The following is an 18,842-nucleotide window of genomic DNA, read 5'->3' as shown; positions in this document are numbered from 1 at the left end:
CCTCTGCTGTTTCAGAGAAACAGAGCTGCACTGATGCAAGCCGTTCACTAATCAATGCCATGGATTTATTTAGTCTATACAGGTGCTGGTCATATAATTATAATATCATCAAAAAGTTGATTTATTTCACTAATTCCATTCAAAAAGTGAAACTTGTATATTATATTCATTCATTACACACAGACTGATATATTTCAAATGTTTATTTATTTTAATTTTGATGATTATAACTGACATGTAAGGAAAATCCCAAATTCAGTATCTCAGAAAATTAGAATATAACTTAAGACCAATACAAAGAAAGGATTTTTAGAAATCTTGGCCAACTGAAAAGTATGAGGAGTTGTGGCTCCTTTTGCCTGAATGACTGCAGCAATTTGGTTGCTATCTTTTTTTATCATTTGTTTGTCTGCTTGTAGATTGATGAATTGATCATTGCATTTCCTTTGTAGTGAACCAGTACATCTCAAGAGGTTTGTCATAAATCTGAACATAAATGAGCAATGTACATCAAAGTGTTTCTAAACAGGTACTGATGACATCTCGGAGGTGAAGCATGAAGAAAGATTATAAAAACAACCATGATTCTCTCTAGAACAATGCACACTGAAGAATCAGCCACAATAAAAACAGGAACATAAAATTAAGAAAGTAAACCACCTGTTGGTAATACCAAGTGAAGGCGTTTCACAGCAGACTGTGTGGTTTTCTCAGCTGGTAACACTATCAGTGCCACTGAGCTCATCAGTAATTCATGCACAAACAGCCTGCGTTTGTCATTAACACTGCACACATAACCTGTTGGGTTACACACATCTACAGGTTTACTTGCATTTGTCTGCAATAACCCTCATTAATCTGCATCAGTGCAGTCAAAGACAAACCCACAGCATGGGGAAGTTCTCATGTACAGAAAGTTACATCAAAATCTGATTCTCCAGACATGAGGTTTTCCATGAAAGCTGACCATGCAGAGTGACAGCATTGTGAGGGTTTGTGTGTGGAGTGTTTCCTGTTCATCCGAGCGCGGAGAGACAGCCATGACCATGGAGACTGATCGCGTCTGAAGGGCACGAGTGGGTGCGTCAGAGCCGTTTCCACTGAACTCGACCCGCATGACTGTTTATACTGCTAACACTAACAGGTTATGAGGCTCACAACATCTCACGCATTCTGCAAACACTACAAACACTGTCCTCTATCAGCCGGGTCAGAGCAGAGCGTTTCCATTGACATAAGAGTCCTCCATAGTAACCAAACAGGTGTGGCACTTACACCAGGTGTGTTTGACTATCAAATAACAGAGAGAAGCTGCTCTCGGTGCATTTCCAGTCTGTCAGCAGCAGCCGAAGACCACGCCGAGCAAAAGGGAATCAGACTGCAGGAAAGGTACATACTTCACATTTATTTAAGAAGTATCTCACAAGAAAAGATCTTCATGTGTCTGTGCACACTTGGCAAATAAAGCAAATATAGATTTGAGAATGCTCTGAAAAAGTGTCTTGATAGATGATTATGGATTAAAAGTCTAAAGAGTGCCACTGCTCTCGCTCTCTCTTATTAAACATCCAGCACGTCAATGTTATGCATTTTAATCATCTAAAGCCTGGAGCCTCAAAGCTGGAAATCTAGCATGTAATAACCACTGATCGAAATAAACTTTTTGCACTATAAAGAGCCTCTATAAAGGAAAGTTTAATGTAAAAAGTCCTTTATTTTTCCGAGTGTACATGGTACAAGGCATTTAACTCCTGGTTTGCCTCTGACTCCGCAGCAGCCCGATGAAACATGAACTGGGGGTTCCTGGAGAATGTGTTGAGCGGGGTGAACAAGTACTCGACTGTGGTCGGACGGGTCTGGCTCTCCATCCTCTTCGTGTTCCGCATCCTGGTGTACGTGGCCGCCGCCGAGCAGGTGTGGAAGGACGAGTTCAAAGACTTCGTCTGCAACACACAGCAGCCGGGCTGCGAGCAGGTGTGCTTCGACCGCTTCTTCCCCATCTCTCAAGTGCGGTTATGGGCCATTCAGCTGATCACGGTGTCCACCCCGTCGCTGCTGGTGGCTCTGCACGTGGCTTACAGGGAGCACAGAGAGAGCAAGTACAAGAGGAAGCTGTACCAGGACAAAGGCAGCCTCGACGGAGGACTGTTCTTCACCTACATCACGAGTCTCATCCTCAAGACGTCCTTCGAGGTGGCTACTCTGCTGGCTTTCTACTTCCTGTACAGCGGCTTCCACGTTCCCCGCTTGCTCCGGTGTGACGAGAGCCCCTGTCCCAACACGGTGGACTGCTACATCGCGAAAGCCACCGAGAAGAAAATCTTCCTTTACATCATGGGCTGTACGTCTATACTGTGCATTGTACTGAATGTGTTGGAGATGATGTACATCATATGGAAGCAGTGCTGGAAGTGCTTCAGTAAGAGGTACACTCCTGTGCACGAGAGAGGGCCTCCGTCCACGCTCACTCTCGGCTCACCGCCGCCGCTAGCCACGTCTCATTCTTCACCAGCTGGAAGGGAAAGCCCAAAGCTTGCTGCTGCGTGAACGCTTGGGATATGTCCATGCGTGCTACACCAGTTCTTCTCCACTGACAGCAGTCACGTAGAGCTATGTTAGCAGAGCACACAGTTGTAGGAACTTTCAAAGAGGAAGAGCAAACACTTCCCATATCTTTTGTTATACTGTACTCAAATTAGATGTCAACATGCCCTCATCCTCACAAACCATCAACAAAACGGCACTATATAGAAACATACAACATCGATGACATTAAATACAGGTTCATTTGAAATGAGGGTAAGTTTGTCAACCACAGTATGTTTATGACTTTTACTATTGTTACCAAACCTGTTTGTTTCATTATTAAGAGAGTCATGTTGATCATTTTGCATATTTTTTTTCATGGTAATATTAATATTTTTATTTAATAAATAATTGTGGTACTGTCCAATTACAAAACCAGATGAGGACCATTTGGTTAAATCGTACGGACCCACTTTTTATGAACTTTCTTTAACTACTATGTACTTCTAAATTAATTTTGGAAAATTAAAATTAATCTAATCACATTGTACTTGCATTTAAAACACCTTTCTGTAGTTACACTGCTGACCCTTAATCCTAACCGTTCCTAATCATGCCCCTAACTTAAACTGTATTACACCTCAATAAAGTGTTTTGCAATTCAACAGGAACATAAGTACACATAAGTACCAAACCATTCGTTATAAGTACATAAAAGCTGGTCAAAGACACCTAATATAAAGTGGAACCACCTGTATTTATGTGGACTGTTCTTTATCATGTCTAAAATAAATAACCTTGTCAGATAACCAAGGTGGATCAGTGTGTTATTAAAAAGTAAGTGGCTTGAAAGAACAGAAAGAAAAACTAAAATGACTACATCTTTAAAAGCATTTACCACTATGTCCTGACATATACAGTCAATGTCAACAAACAGTCAACCATTTTTGTTTCCAAGTATATATGGTATAGCTGTTTTTATACAGAGCTAATCCCTCATAGCAGTTTTAGAATTTCAATAAAACATTTACAATGCTGAACTTTCAAAATCACATGCCGTGGAGACATGTAAGGATCAGACCAACGCAGAGTATCAAAATGCAAGCTGTATTAAATTGGTTGCGATTGATTAACATACAGACTGCTGGTGGCAGTAGTTGATCAAAGAGCCACACACATTATTGACAAATTTCAGATTTACAAGGTAAACAGGACCAAAACACTTACGAATTATACACAGCACTACATAACATCAGAATTTCAGCTGGATAGAAAAAAGTCCACTGGAATATTAAAACTTACGAGTCTATCCAACACTCAAAAATAAAATTAGCTCCAAAGGCAACAGAAATGTGCTGAACAGCTTCATAAGGACATACATGCTTTAGAGGTATTTCTCATCTACTGCAACTATAAAGTGAGCTTAACGTACACAGTTAAGTAATAAACATCGCACTAGGGACCTTTAAGATAGTGGGTGTGTAGTGTTTTCCAGACCAAACATCCCACAGCTCCTTGACAAGCCACGATCATTCAGCATTCACATCCAACTGGAGATCAACTACCAGGTACAACTAATGATTGGGCACTGGTTTGCAGCAAGTTAGCCATCAACCTTATCCTGAGTTCAGACAACATGACACAAGAGTCAGTACATCAATCCTCTTTATGAAGGATCACCGTGGGTCGCATTTCATGAAGCTGCTTGAGAAGAATTTCATAGACACCCGAAAAAACCTTTTGCACCTCAAAGGTGATGTTGCCGAGTGAGGTCGACTTTTGGGGATTTTTAAATTCAACAAGTTGCAGAACTTCTCTCGAATGCAATAGGGCATCGGATCTTTTGCACACAACAGTCGCAGTCTTGAGGTGGAAAGTAGTGGCTTTTTTGCGTGCATTTCCGTTCAAGGGTACCGTAGCTTTTCTCTTCTGGGACGTCTTTGATTCTTGCAGAAATTGAAGAAAGGACACCTCAAATCCCATGGGCTTGAATGAACTCAGTGGTGTATTTTGACCAGAGGCATCTTCCTGTGCCATGGTGGTGCTGGAGGACGTGGAGTCAGAGTTTACGTCCACATAACTGACTGCAGAACCCCTTGCGGTTCTTAGTCTTGTCACCCTTTTAGGTCCTAAGGACTTGTTTGATTCCCTCTCCCCCTTGCGTGGACGTCCTCTCCGTCTCTTAACTACCACAGATATCTCCGAGCAAGTGTCTGTAGAAGGCTTTGCGTCGGACAGATCGGCATCCTCTGTGCTTTCTTTCTCAGAAGTAGGCTTGGAGAACTCGGACTCACTCTGGCCAGGCTCAGCGACTTCCTCGTTCTCAGTCGTCTCGATGGAGCTCTCCTCTGAATTGTCCGTGTCGTCGCTTCTGGAAGCGATGCGCTTGTATCTGGATCTGGGTATCCTTTTACAGTATATGAAGTTGCTCCTCTGTTCTTCCAGATACTGTTTTGGGAGTCCATGCTGAAGATAATGTTTCATTATATTCCGCTCTGAACTGGTCACTGTTTCGCAACCCTTTATCATACAAGCATACTGCAGTTGCAAGCGTTTGGTGCACATTGCTGAAGCTTCTTCTTGCGTTTTCAAAATGGGTTTCCCATATTTGGTCCAGTTATTTTTATTGACTTTTTTCTTTTTAAGAGCTCCCTTCTTAACAGGTTTCTTGTTAGTTTCTCTGTTCTCTTTCTCAACAACATCAATAACATACTTCCTGGGACGACCGAGTTTAACCCCACTCTTTCCTTCTCGTGGGTTCATGAGCAGCCGTTTGTACACATCTTGATGTTTCTTCATGGTGTGACGCAGTAGATTTGACCGTGTGCTGTATGCACATTCACATCCTTCCAACGGGCATCTGAACATCCCCTCTATGGGGTCGACTTTTGAGAGCTCAGTTTCTTTATGCTCTTGATCCACATGGCTGATATATTTCCAGAAAGCAGTGAACGTCTCTGAGCAGTTCGGCTGATCACACTGAAACCTGCCCAGGTTGATACTACACATCATGGCACCTGCTTTCTCAAGAGTTAATTTGTGGAGCTGAAGGTAATGCTGGAGCAAGTCTGGAACTGACTGAAAAATGCAGGAGCAATCTTTGACTTGACACCTGAACTCATCCACCTCCTTGACGTCCATGTCTAGCTTTTCATCGCTCTCTTCACTTCTATCCTTGTCCTCGGCGTCATCTTCGTTCGGTTCTTCTTGACCGCTGACCTCAAATTTAGGCAAAGCAGATTGGTGCACAGCTTTATAATGTAGGATCAAATTGTGTTGAATTGTAAAAGCTGCCACACAGCCCTGGTGAACACAACGGTAAGGTCTGTATGGGCTAAAAATGTCATCGGACTCAGATTTTTTCTCTTTCATTTTTTTGGGAGATTCTTTTGGCTTTGCCACTCGAGGCTTGCTGGGAGTTTTGGGCTTTTTGTCGAAGGACTGATTTTGTGTTTGTACTGGTGCCGAAGGATTCTGGGTAAAAGAGGCAATGGGCAGAATCTCTTTTAATGGGGACACATGGGTCGGACCAGAATCTGGGGACTTTGTGGAAAACCATCCTTTTGCATTCGGATCCATCCTTGGAGTCACTGAAGAACAGCCAGACACAATAACTGATGGCTGAATTGGCATCTGATTTTGCGGAGTTACCGGAGGAGTTTCCATGGCAAGACTTTTGCCTTGAGAAACAAAGGACGATTTCTGGACAAGTGATGGAGGGATGCACCGTGATATTTTAACATTATCTTTTTTAATGGAGCCTGAAGCACTTTTACCACGTTTCTGCTGTTGACATGCATCCACAAGTTTAGTTTTTTTAACTGAACTGGGGATGTCTGGCACTGGACAAGGGCTTCCTCTAGCACTCTCTGGGAGCCTGTGATTGGACTGAGACTCCATTTTCATCTTCTTTATATCTTCCTGTGAAAAGTTGTGAACTGTCAAATAATGTGCTTTGAGGTTGGAGTTGCGTGTGAAGGACTTGGAACATTTCTGACAGCTGAAAGGGGCAACATTAAACTGGTCTTTCATTTGAGTAAGCATGCCATCTGTGTAATTGTGCAGCTTAACAAGGTGTTTAAAAAGAGCATCTTTTGTCATGGCACTGTAAGTGCAACCATTTGCGTCACATGCAAATGGTTTCACATAACTTGGTAACTTAATGGGTAAATCTTTGGACTCTGGCTTATTAAGCGGTTCATCATTCACCACAGGACTATCCACAGTTCTGGTGACTTCACTGATTTCTCTGTCTAGGTCAAGCTTCTCAAGAGCTTTTTGGATTTCCAACACTTCATCCTCTCTGGTTATGGGTGTATGGTTGGGCTGATCATTGCCAACACTTCCTGAAAACACGGATGAAATCGTGTGAATTATGCCATCATCTGAGCTCACGTCATCCAATTGTGAAACCGCATCGACAGGGACTTCGGCTGTGTTTCCGGCAAGTTGCTGCTCACTTTGAGATGCATTCTGAATAAGGTTTGAGATACGCTGTGGATCCCCACTGACGGGACTTGCAACAGACATTTGTGAGCAGGAACTGTCAACACTCGATCCACGAGGCATGCTGCTTTTTTTGTGAAGGTCTCCAGCTAATATCTGTTCACGTAGTCTTTCTTTGACACTCTTTTCAGACCCAAAGTTTTGAGCAAGACTTGCCATGGCTGCCAGAAGTCCATCATTTGATAAGTCACTTGCATTGCTGTTGGGTGTTTTTTCCTTGATTTCTTTCATTTTGTTTGAAGTTTCAGCTTGAAGAATTTGACTGACATGATCTGAAAAACCACTGTTCAGGCTGGACGTAGATTGGTCATCAGCCAACAACTGAGAGAGAAGAGGATCACTGACACTCTCATTAAACAGCGGTTCAGACATCTCAGAATAACCTGTAACTTGTAGCTGATGTTTGACACTAGCAGTATGCTGTATGACACTAGTTTCTGAAATACGACTGCTCTGAGTATATGGATCACATGGGTTTGAAACAGTCTGCTGTTCTTGTCCAGAGCTCGCACACAGATTTGACGGGCTTTGCTTCAATACCCCTCCCGTTTGTTTGTCATTGCTAGCGTAGGTGCCATTGGCTTGGGGAAAAGTAACATTTGGGAATAATTTTGGATCAAGGGGTCCCTTAGGCTGTGGCAGGTTCACATATGAAGACGATGTTGGATGAGGTGAGTTGAGAAGATCAAGAAATGAGCTGGGGAGGTCTGCTGTCAGGTCAGTTTCATCAAATGGCTTGCAATGAACCCGCTTAGATAAATGTCCTCCCAGAGATTTGGGACTCTGGAATTCTCTATAACACCTGCGGCAAATGAACTTGCCATCTTTAATGATGGCAGGCCATTTTGTTCTTCTGCTTCGCTTAACTCTTTTTTTGCCCCCATCATTTGACACATTTCCAGTGTTACTCTGAGAACTTGGAGAACTCCCGTTTGATGGAGGAATTTCATTGTTAGGAAGCGGTAAACCTAAAGCTGTCTCTCCAGATCTTTCCAACTTCACTACTGCAGAGAACAATCCGTTGTTTGTTTGCTGCAGATAGTCTGCTGGGGAATCCCTGGGAACTGAATTGTTCAAATTGTCAGTGTAAGAGGGCAACACAGACATTTGAGCAGATCCCAGATTTGTCTCTGCTAGAGAATTAATGGGCGCATTAGGGCTCATGACTTGCTGAGGAGGAATGAGATCGCAGAGTGAATGCAGACTGCCACCTGAGGTGCCATTGAGTGTTTGAACACGGTCTGCTTGAGCAGGCCCTGGGTTAACATTAGGATTATTATTTGGTTGTAGAGTAGTATAGCTCATTACTCTCTGCTGCGCACCATCACTAGAAGCTGCATTCAGGTGAGTAAAATGACTGCTAGGAAGCGTGTTCATGTTTTGTGTCACTGACTGAGAATGACATGTCTGTTGCCGGAGTACTGAATTGTTCCTGGGGTCCCACAAATGGTCTGCTGCCATTTCAGGCTGATTTGTGCCATTTCTAAGATGAGAGAGAGCAATGGGATCTAATATATTGTCCATTTCATTGGTACGGATATGCCCTGGGGAAGCGGTGACATGAGAGGAAACAGAAGGATAGTTGGGGTTCGTACAGTTGCTTGTGTAGGGAGCAGGCTGGACGAGGGGATTCTGTGTCTGGACACCAGGCCCAGGGACTCTTTGGCCCAGCTGGTGTTGTGGTTTGACAACTGTATTGCGGCTTCCATTTACAGATACAGATCTGATTTTGGATTTGACCCCCAAATTTTTCTTCCTTGCTAGCTTCCACTGCGCGTAAAAATCGGGATGAACAGCCCTCATGTGCTTAGTAACACTTCTGTAAGAGCTATAGTCTCGCGTACATGATTCATGTTGGCATTTGTGTCTCTCTTTGTCTTTTACCACTGGGATAATGTCTGTGTCAACTGGTCTCACTGATTTGTTCTCCAATACTTGCCCATTATTAGGTACGGAAGCTATTTGTAGAGGAAGCGTCTGAGAAACAGGAGGAAGCATCTGACCCAACGAGACAAGTGGTGTTGCATTGTGGGAGGCCGGTGTTGGAGTTGTCATGTCACTGCTATACAAGCTCTGATATGATGCCTGAACTGGAGGCAAAGGGTTGGGATTATACTGCCTAAATAGTTCATTGCTATTGTTGTATAATGGAGCAGCACCTGAATCAACGGTCTGCAGCTGACCATCAGCTGGTGGGACAGGCAGAAAGTCCTCTAATACACTCTTGTATGAAGATGTAGATGGCATGGGTTCTGACTCACTCATCAAGGTCTTCAGAAGAGATTCCTCTGGTCTTGGCTGATTTAGGTGTGGCATGTGAGGGCCCACGGTTGACAGGTGGTCATTGATCTGGGGGATAGGCTGATGGATGTGTTGTTGTTCAGGTTTACTTGTCCCAGGATTGACACACTCTTGATCAGAAACCGTAAAGGCGCTACTTAGCATATTTTCAACAGAATGCTTTATCACCATGCCAGATGGACCATCCACCTGAGAGTCTGTGCCATTGTCATTCAAGTGGGTGACAGAAAGAGAACCAGGCTGAGCACAGCCCTGATCAATTTGATTGGAGTGGTCTGGATGAGCTTCTGCTGGTTGAATACTTTGACTATCAGTCCCCTGGCCTTCCACTTTTGTGACGTGGCCCTCTGCATGGAGGTCTAACTCAGACTGTGAATGAAACACTTTACCACAGTCTGGTGCTTTGCAGGTAAATGTTTTATAATGTTGTGCCTCATGGTCATACAGTTTGTAGGTTTCATGAAAAATCTTGCCACAACTCGGAAACATACACTTAGCCTTGAAGACCGTGTGGTCTTTCTTATGTACAATAAGTTCGGTATTGGAGTCAAAGCTGGATTTGCAATTTAGCTGTATGCAAATGTATGGTTTGGTGCCACAGTGCATCTGGAGGTGATCGTTCAGGTGATCAACACTGACAAACTGACGACGGCAATACTGGCACACCACTTTTGTGCTCTGCATTTCAAGGAATCGCTTCGCTTCTTCGTTGTCACCATGATCCTTCACATGGGCAACCAGATTACGGAAATATTTAAAACCCCTCCTGCAGCTATGGACTGGACAAATATTCTCTTCACACGAGTCATTGGCATCTCCATTGCGAAGTTTGTTGTACTGCACACCACAGTTATTTTTTGTCTTGGTCTTACGGACTTGATTTTCACTGCTTTTAGCTTTCAGAGCAGCTATGACAGGAGCTGCTGTTTTAGGGTTGGCTAACTGCTTGCTAGTCTTCATTGCAGCGAGACGCTCTTTGCATGAAAGCTTGACATGAGATGCAACATGTGGTTCAAGAGTCTCTCTCGTTTCAAATGTCTCTGTACATATCGGGCAGGTGTAGCATCCATCTTTGAAGTGAGTCTGCGCATGACGCACTATTCGGTGACCAAGAAACTCCTTATCACACAAAACACAGTACTGCATGTAAGCTTGCCAATTTCTAAACCTAGCTGAGACAAAACCTTTTTCTCTTAACTTTTTCAGCTCTTTGTTCTTCTGTCTCTGATCTTCTATTTCATTTAGTTCATTTGTTGCATCCACAAAACGCTGTGAGACTTCCTTGAACTCCTCACTAAATATGCTGGTCTCTCCGCCTAAGCCTTCAGGTTCACCGTCGTTCAGTTCATCAATGGAGGACACAATCGAGGCCTCCTCCCCCATAAGACCTAAACAGTGGCGTTTTAATGCCTTCCAGTTCCAGAACTCAGGATCAAAAGGCCACTGGGTTTTGAGGACTAAAAGGAGCTCACAGCGCAGAGAGTTCGGTACTGGTAGATCTTCCTCATCTAGCTTCTGGTCTGGCTCATTGTAAAGAGTTTCAACCGCATAGTAGGAGTCCACTGTTGGCTCCAGGAGAAACTCTGTCAGCTGGCAGGCCCTTTTGACCTCCAGGTCTGAGGGTAAGAGGCAGGAAATGGTTTTGCAGACAGTGGCCTTGGTGTTCCCTTCGCACGACTCCAACCGCAGAGCTCGTATACAGAGCTCTACACAAGTCGAAAGTCCAGCTTTGTCCATCTGGTGATATGGATAATAAATAATTAATACTTAGTATTATGCTAAAAACTAACTGCATGAAGTGAGAAAAAGAGAAGGCTCACCTCTGACTGGATGACTTTAATGAAAAAGAGCAGGTGGAACACAGTCTTAGACAGAAATGAGATCTGACGGCATCGGTCCAAAAAGCCTTGCTCTGAAGTCTCTAACCGTTTGAGCAGTTTCCCCCAGAACAGAGTCAACTCCCTGCCAGAGAACACATGACATCTGTCAAACTATTTAGAAATGGAAAATAACACGTTAAATTACCACTTGTTCAAAGATATTTATCTTAGCTGCAGCAAACTCTTAATTGTCATTTCTTAACTCTACACCAATTATTCTGGCATTGGTAACATTTGTGACTTGCCAAGCACAGTAGGACTCTTCTTGTAGAATCTGACGGGTCAAAAAACCAGAACACAACGTAAAGGCAGCTTTCTCATCACCGTCAGCCTCAAGGTTGCAGATCATCTCTAAAGCATCACGACAGTCCACTCTTGAGAGCTGAAAAGGTAGTAAAAGAAACCACTGATGTTGTTTGTCTACTGAAATATGAAAAAGTAGGCCTACTTCCAAAGGCCTTAAGACAACAACCAAGCTTGAATTCACACTATTTAAATATGTTGCAGTTAGAGTTAAGCTTTAGAATATAGTATTTAATATATACTAAATCTGAACAGAAGTGGTGAGATGCAGACATAGAAGTATATATTCTCAATAAACCATCCAGTGTCTTACCTCTTCCATTACAACATCCTGTGGAGCAGCAGTGCACAAACAAACCAGGTACATCTGTTTAAAGTGTCCCTTCTCCTCAAACTCCGAGAGCTCAGCACAGGCCTTGGCCAGCGACGCAGCCTGATCTACACAGCTCTCTTTGATCAAGTGCTTCAATCGCATCCGCAGCAGTGCTGGTCCTTCCACAGCGAGGAACTCACGGACTAGAGAGAAAATACTTTTCAATGCTACGCTAATGCATTTTCAATGCTAACTCTACTAAAATCTCAGTTCTGTTGTCAGGTCATAAATGACGAAGAGAGAAACGTTCATTTATAGGTTCTGAAGAACATCTGAGGATAACAAGCAGCACCTTTCTCTTGCGGTGGCATGTTGTTGGTGAGAATGCCCTGCAGTGTGGGATTGCTCCAGACCCCTTGCTCTCGTGCGATGCTGGAGAGAATCATTAGATTGCTGATTTCCTTTTCCTGTACCAGAGGATGGGCAATCTACAGGTACATGACAGCACACAAAATAAACCAACATGCACTGCAAACAGCATGCCTCTTATTTGTTGTTTACTATCAAGTTACGGACTAGGGACATCTTTAGAACTAATGCTGTCCATTACTGTAGAATAGTGTTGTCAAAAGTGCCGATGTTGGTACCAGTCAGTAAAGTAATTTAAAAAAATGACGATACCAGCATTTCCCGCGCTGTTGTGTGGATTCTCAAACAGCTCTGATCGGCCAACACTGTACAAAATGCTTGCTGGAAATGCTGGTATCGTCCCATTTTTACAATTTCAGTAACAACATCTGAACTTTTGACAACAGTGCTGTAGAAGTCAACAAAGCTGACCAATGCAAACACTAAACAAGGCTGAATATGGTTTTCATAAAGTTGGTATAGAAAAAAGAAACCGGTATCAAAGTCAAGGTATTGGTATCAATATTGAAAATTTCTGAATGATACCCAGCCCTAAGACTCTAAGAGCTTAAGCCTGGTAAATTTACCTGGACAGATGACCTGAACCTGTCCCACAATGCATCTGGGATATTCCGGGGCAGAGAAAGCAGCAACTCTGCACAACTCCTACAGAAAGAAAAGCACCAAATACTCAAATTAAACTCAAATAACAAAGTAAAAATTAACAGAAAAAGATGATCAGCTTTGTGAATTACTAGCGCACTTAAGTGCATACTTACAGTGAGAGCCTGTCGAGCAGGACTGGCACCTCTTCACACTGGGTGGAAAGGCACGGGGACGCCTGTGCAAAGCTCATCAGTGCAGTGATGTAGACCTCCAGAACTGATAACGGCTCGTCCTCAATCCTCCACAGACTCACATACTCCACCAGCGTCTGAAACCAGCACAAACACCCATGTCAACATTTACAAAAAGTGTCATTCAAAAGTGACAGCGATGATCAATCATGAAAACGGTGATCATTTGACATAAAAAAAAATAAATAAAAGATTCGGTTAAGTGCAAGACTTGCTGTACCATGTCTTTCTCACAGAAGCGTACCAGAGTTTTTTTGTTGTGGTTTACTTGTTTTAAATGAATCACATTTTAAATCTCAAAAACCACACTGATGTGCTAAGCCATCACAACCAAACTGAAAACCCTACTGTCTATGGGATTTGTTGCAGTTGCAATTGTTGCAGGGCCTGTTCTTCAAAATATTAGTTCATTAGTTCAACTGCATAAATAATTGTATAAGATTTACATATTTTTTAAACATACAAATAAAAGTTTTTTTTAATGAGCGAGTCATTTAGTCATTCATTCAACCGATTCATTCAGAAAGGAGGCATGTGACCGTCTTTCTGAATGGGCCACTGAATCATTAACTCACTCATTCATTCACAAACATGGATTCATTCAGTAACGAAACACCACTGTGTTGCTCAGAGACACTGATGTGGCTTTGATTGGAAAGATTCATCAGCGAAATTGAGCGAAACCGTACATTTTATGTAAAATATAAGTCAATTAATTATAACAACTTGTTTATTGAAATACTATTGTATAAAATCAGTGTCACATTGCAATCATGATGATGTTGATAATCAGGGAAACATCTTGGTCTTGTAATGTTGCTTCCCTAAACCATATTATATAAATATCTTTTTTTCTACACCAGAATGCATCTTTAACTTTCTGTGGGTAAGATTGCGTGTGCTGTTGTGAAGTCTCAAATCATGCAGCCCTAAACACGTGAAAGACGCCGGTGCAGACAGACAGACAGACACAGTTATGTGGATATCGATTTGGTTCTGTATAACCAGTACGTTTGACATCACTAGAAAGGTCGTATTAACCATATCAACAGATATTTACAACCAATGCCATACTACAAAATGAACATCCCCAAACACAGCTGTCAGACATAAACGCGTCTCATCAGAAGTCATTACATCAGACCAGACAAGGTCAAAGGTCATCAGTGTGGAGATCTTATTAGTACAAGCATGCACTGCTGCATTTACTCCTTAATCACGTCATCATTTAGCAAACACTTTTATCCAAAGTGACTTATAAATGAGAGCCATAGAAGCAATCAAACCAACAAAAGAGCAACAATATGCAAGTAGCTGTATTCTGTTACAAGTTTTTCTTTAAGAATTTATAGAAGGAATAAAAAGTAGATAGATTAGAAACTGAATAAAGCATGCTAGAGTTAGAGTGTCACATGTAGAGATGTGTGTTTTTTAGCCGTTTCTTGAAGATGGTGAAGGTCACTCCATCAGCAGGAAACACTTCCTGTAAGAGTCTGTGGAAGTGATTGTGTCTCTTTAGAATGGCACTATGATCCACTGTTCACTTCTGGAGGACACATAATTCTGAACAGTGCATTTAGGGGAAGGGGTGCAGTGCCAGGGGTGGTTTTGTAGGCATACATTAATGCCCTGAATTTGATGTGAGTGGTGTTTGGTAGCCAGAGCAAACTCACGGACAGACCAGGAGCTTGAGCAAGGAGTGGTTCTGAAAGAAAGGGCCGGATCTTACTAATGTTGTATACAACAAATCTGCAGGACGGGGCAGTTGTAATCTGAGAAATTCAGCTAATCATCAATCACAACTCTGGGGTTTTCTGGCTGTCTTTGAAGGAATTATGGTTGATGTGCAAAGCTGGATGATGAAACTGTGATGAAGTGATGGGTTTGTTAAAGCCAAAAGATCCTAGTCCTTTCTCCAGGAAGAAATGTCTGTTAGACAAGCTGAGATGCGAATAGCTACCGTCGGATCATCAGGATGGAATGAGAGGTAGAGTTGAGTGTCATCAGCATAGCAGTGTTATGAAAAGCCATGTTTCTGAATGACAGAACCTAATGATGCCATGTAGACAGAGAAGAGAAGTGGTCCAAGAACTGAGCCCTGAGGCACCCCAGTAGTTAGATGTTGAGACTTGGACACCTCACCTCTCCAAGATACTTTGAAGGACCTATCTGATAGGTAGGACTCAAACCACTGGAGTGCGGTTCCTGAGATGCCCTTTGCCAGTAGGGTTGATAGGAGGATCAGGTGGTTAACCGTGTCAAAAGCAGCTGAAAGATCCAGCAAGTATCACTTGAACATGTTAAGACCAAGGTTAAAGTTGAGGGAAAGGATAATTTAAATAATTGTATTACATTTAGGCTAATGTTTTAACTGTTAATGTTTTCAAGGCCTCCAAGGAAATCATCCAGGCCTATTTGACTGTGATTAGAAGTCTAATATGAATGAAAGACTCTCTGATTTTACAACAAGTGAAATGAGTGAATAATGAAGACAGTTATGCCATTAATCATAATTACAGTATGACTAATAATGTATAAAAAAAATGTGATCCTTCTGACAGCCTCATTTATAATTTATTAGTGTGTAATTAGAGAGAAACCGATATTATACACTGATATTGGATGGGTACTGGGCAATATGCAAAATTTATTTTGTATCACCATTGGATCTGTGGATGAAAAACTGTATTGGTTAGTTCACCCGAAAATGAAAATCTGATGTTTATCTGCTTACCCTCAGGGCATCCCAGATGAAGGTGACGTTGTTTCTTCAGTAGAACACAAATGTAAATGTAAAGACACGAAAGGATCGTTCTGTGCAAGAAACTGAACAGTATTTATAGAAACAAACGTGCTCAGGACAGTTTAGACACTGCGTGAATCAGAGGTAAAAAATGATATAAATGCTGTTTCGTGGACAGACTGATCGTTTCATGTCTTTACACCTCAATGCATCGTCACGAGCCGCAGGGTTTAATTTGTTTTGTTTGTGTATGTTTTCTTTGACTCTCAAAGATGTGATTCCCCTCCACTGCCATTATAAGACTGACAGACAGCAACGGTTTGAGTTAAAAATCTCAGTTTGTGTTCTCCTGAAGAGTCACCTACATCTGGGATGCCCTGAGGGTAAGCAGATAAACATCAAATCTTTATTTTTGGGTGAACTATCCCTTTAAACTGTAAGACTGACTTGAGATTGACTTGAAAGCATCAGTTAAATGGGACAGAATATGACAAAGCAAATCCTGAATGTTTTTAGTTTGCAAAGGAGTAAAACTGGGTAAACGATAGTTATTGTTACTCAGTCACTATCTGTAGTGAGGACAGACTGTACACTGTCTAAACTCTATGTATTTCCAGACACATAAACCTGCTGAGTGACTGAGAGCGTGTCTGACTGCTCACGGTCTACAAATGTCCCTGCTGTTTCCATCAGCATCTGAACTGTTTGAAATCTCCCCCAAATCAGTAAAACCATGAACATCTGATATTCTCCAACAACAACCTACCAGTGCTTCACTCTTATCCTGAGCTAAGACAACAGATGAAGCATGACTGTCTCACAATGCACTGACATCTACATATCACAGGTGTATAACATCAGCACAGGTGTATAACATCAGCACAGGTGTATAACATCAGCACAGGTGTATAACATCAGCACAGATCAGAGGGAATGCCGCCCGTGACACAGCGCTGATGAGGATGAAGCTGCAGATCATAATAGCTGCATTACACAGTTCATGATGATACTGACATGCAGAAATGTGCATCACTGGGTGAGAGATTAGATGAGGACTGTCACAATAACAATTTTTGCTGTACGATATATTGCCCAAGAAATAATTGCAATAAGCGATATTATATTCATTTTAAAGGCTATTTTATAACATTGAATATATAATTATAATGTAAGAGCATAATAATGCAAGATGGCATTTTAAGAATATTTGGATCATGGAAATTACGTATCAAACTATTAGATACCTTAAAAACCTTGAATAACTAGCAAATAAAAATTTTCTAACAAAAGGTGCACAATAATGAGTTGAAAAATTGACAAGAACTTGCATGGAGATTTTTCCTTCTACAGATTTTTCCCCAGACCGTGTTTTCTCTGTAACTTAAGGGAGCACACTATTGTTGAAAATCACTGCTCAGCAGTCAGATGTACGTCACATCCCTAAACAAAGCCATATCTGCAGATCAATCTGTTTTTGTAGAAGCATGCTTTAAATTGGAACGAGCACCTCATGACTACATGTTATGTTCAAGAAGCTGCAAAAGACACAGTGGAATGAAAATAAATAAATAAATAGAACACGGTGAAATATTAAGGGAGATATATTGCGTCACCAAAAATTATTATGTACATACATTAATTAATTGATTAAGGTCATGTAGATATATTGTGCGATAAGTGGATATATTGATTATAGCGCTAGGCCTTGCAGTGTCAAGCTATCATGTTAGTGTTGTGATGATGAGCAGCACTTATGCGCAGTGAAGGATAAGTGCAGAGAGTGACAGATGATGGCAGTGATCAGTCATCAGTGAGGATATATAGCGGAGTAATTGATAATGCGCTGCAGCCGCTTGTTTACAGTCCTGCTCGACGCACACACGAGCTAACTGAGCCTCACCATCGACGCCGAGTGACTGAATAGCCCTCTATAGGTGCACTAGTATAGCAAGGCACTATCTAAAGCAGTCTTACATCGCATTAGTGTCGGTGTAGCCAGTGTTTGTGCGTGCAGCTGAGCAGTGCTATGCCACAGGCAGCATCACGGGACAATCTGCGCTCACCTGACAGAACTCGTAGCAATACTGTGACGCTCGCTCGTCGGGAGAGTCCTGGCTGTTTTTCAGAGCCGCTGCTATGTCTTCCAGTCGCGTCGTGAGCGCGTTTAATGCGCTGGAAGGGTCGCTCCGCTCGACGCGCTCCTGCTCGGCCTCCTCGTCCGCCATCTTCACTTCCAATTCCGCCGCGTACGCACAGCGCGTCACGTGACTCCCGACACAGTGCGTCATGACGTACTGTCTGAGTCACGTGACACTGCGCTCGGGTCAATCGTTTCACTTGTGCAGCGTTTTGTAATACGATTTAATATTCTAAACAGTGGTTTCAAAACTATTTGGACATTTAAGTGTTATAAACTAATACCCTGCATGAAATACTGTATATTTCACAAAGGCAATTAACAAAGGAAGACAGACAGACCAATAAGAATGTATGTCTTGAGATAAATTGTACAGACAGAAAAGTGAGTTCAACTTCCTGAACCAGAAAAAAATATATAAAACCAGACTGACAGACCCAAAGACAGGATTCAGAAGAAAAAGAAAACAATTTATAAACAAAATTATTAATGCAACACTTTTATGTAAGACTTTTTCTATTTACACAAAAGGCCTATTTCTCTCAAATATTGTTCACAAATCTGTCTAAATCTGTGTTAGTGAGCACATCTCATTTGCCGAGATAATCCATCCACCTCACAGGTGTGGCATATCAAGATGCTGATTAGACAGTGTGATTATTACACAGGTGTGCCATAGGCTGGCCACAATAAAAGACCACTCTAAAATGTGCAGTTTTACTGTATTGGGGCATCCGGGGGGGTCAGTATCTGGTGTGACCACCATTTGCCTTACACAGTTCAACACATCTCTGAACAGGTTGTTGATTGTGGCCAGGAATGATACTGTAATGGAAATCACAACATGGGCTCAGAAATACTCAGAAAA

The 18,842-nt window shown here is 42.2% G+C and overlaps 2 protein-coding genes across 2 annotated transcripts; one reads left to right on the top strand and one right to left on the bottom strand.

The window, feature by feature from the left end:
• Positions 1 to 1,788: 1,788 nt before the first annotated feature.
• On the top strand, positions 1,789 to 2,582 carry LOC132092816 (gap junction beta-7 protein-like). The gene has a single exon (XM_059499240.1). The coding sequence runs from the start codon at positions 1,789 to 1,791 to the stop codon at positions 2,545 to 2,547; it is 759 nt and encodes a 252-aa protein (XP_059355223.1). The 3' UTR covers positions 2,548 to 2,582.
• A 1,030-nt stretch (positions 2,583 to 3,612) lies between these two features.
• Positions 3,613 to 18,140, bottom strand: LOC132092815 (zinc finger protein 292-like). The gene is made up of 8 exons (XM_059499239.1): positions 17,901 to 18,140; positions 13,017 to 13,171; positions 12,825 to 12,903; positions 12,182 to 12,317; positions 11,830 to 12,032; positions 11,455 to 11,595; positions 11,154 to 11,291; positions 3,613 to 11,070 (listed from the first exon to the last, which is right to left on the bottom strand). The coding sequence occupies exons 1-8, from the start codon at positions 18,123 to 18,125 to the stop codon at positions 4,183 to 4,185; spliced, it is 7,965 nt and encodes a 2,654-aa protein (XP_059355222.1). The 5' UTR covers positions 18,126 to 18,140; the 3' UTR covers positions 3,613 to 4,182.
• Positions 18,141 to 18,842: the final 702 nt, after the last annotated feature.

Source organism: Carassius carassius, chromosome 18 (genome assembly GCF_963082965.1).
Source record: "Carassius carassius chromosome 18, fCarCar2.1, whole genome shotgun sequence".
Classification (NCBI taxonomy): Eukaryota; Metazoa; Chordata; class Actinopteri; order Cypriniformes; family Cyprinidae; genus Carassius; species Carassius carassius.
This window is presented reverse-complemented; position numbering and strand designations above follow the sequence as displayed.

Coding starts and splice junctions, on each gene's coding strand:
- LOC132092816 (XM_059499240.1), top strand. CDS start 1,789: ATGAACTGGGGGTTCCTGGAGAATGTGTTGAGCGGGGTGAACAAGTAC.
- LOC132092815 (XM_059499239.1), bottom strand. CDS start 18,125: ATGACGCACTGTGTCGGGAGTCACGTGACGCGCTGTGCGTACGCGGCG. Junction 12,318..12,824: donor GGTTCAGGTCATCTGTCCAG/GTAAATTTACCA, acceptor ATGTACCTGTAG/ATTGCCCATCCTCTGGTACA. Junction 11,596..11,829: donor AGGATGTTGTAATGGAAGAG/GTAAGACACTGG, acceptor CTACCTTTTCAG/CTCTCAAGAGTGGACTGTCG.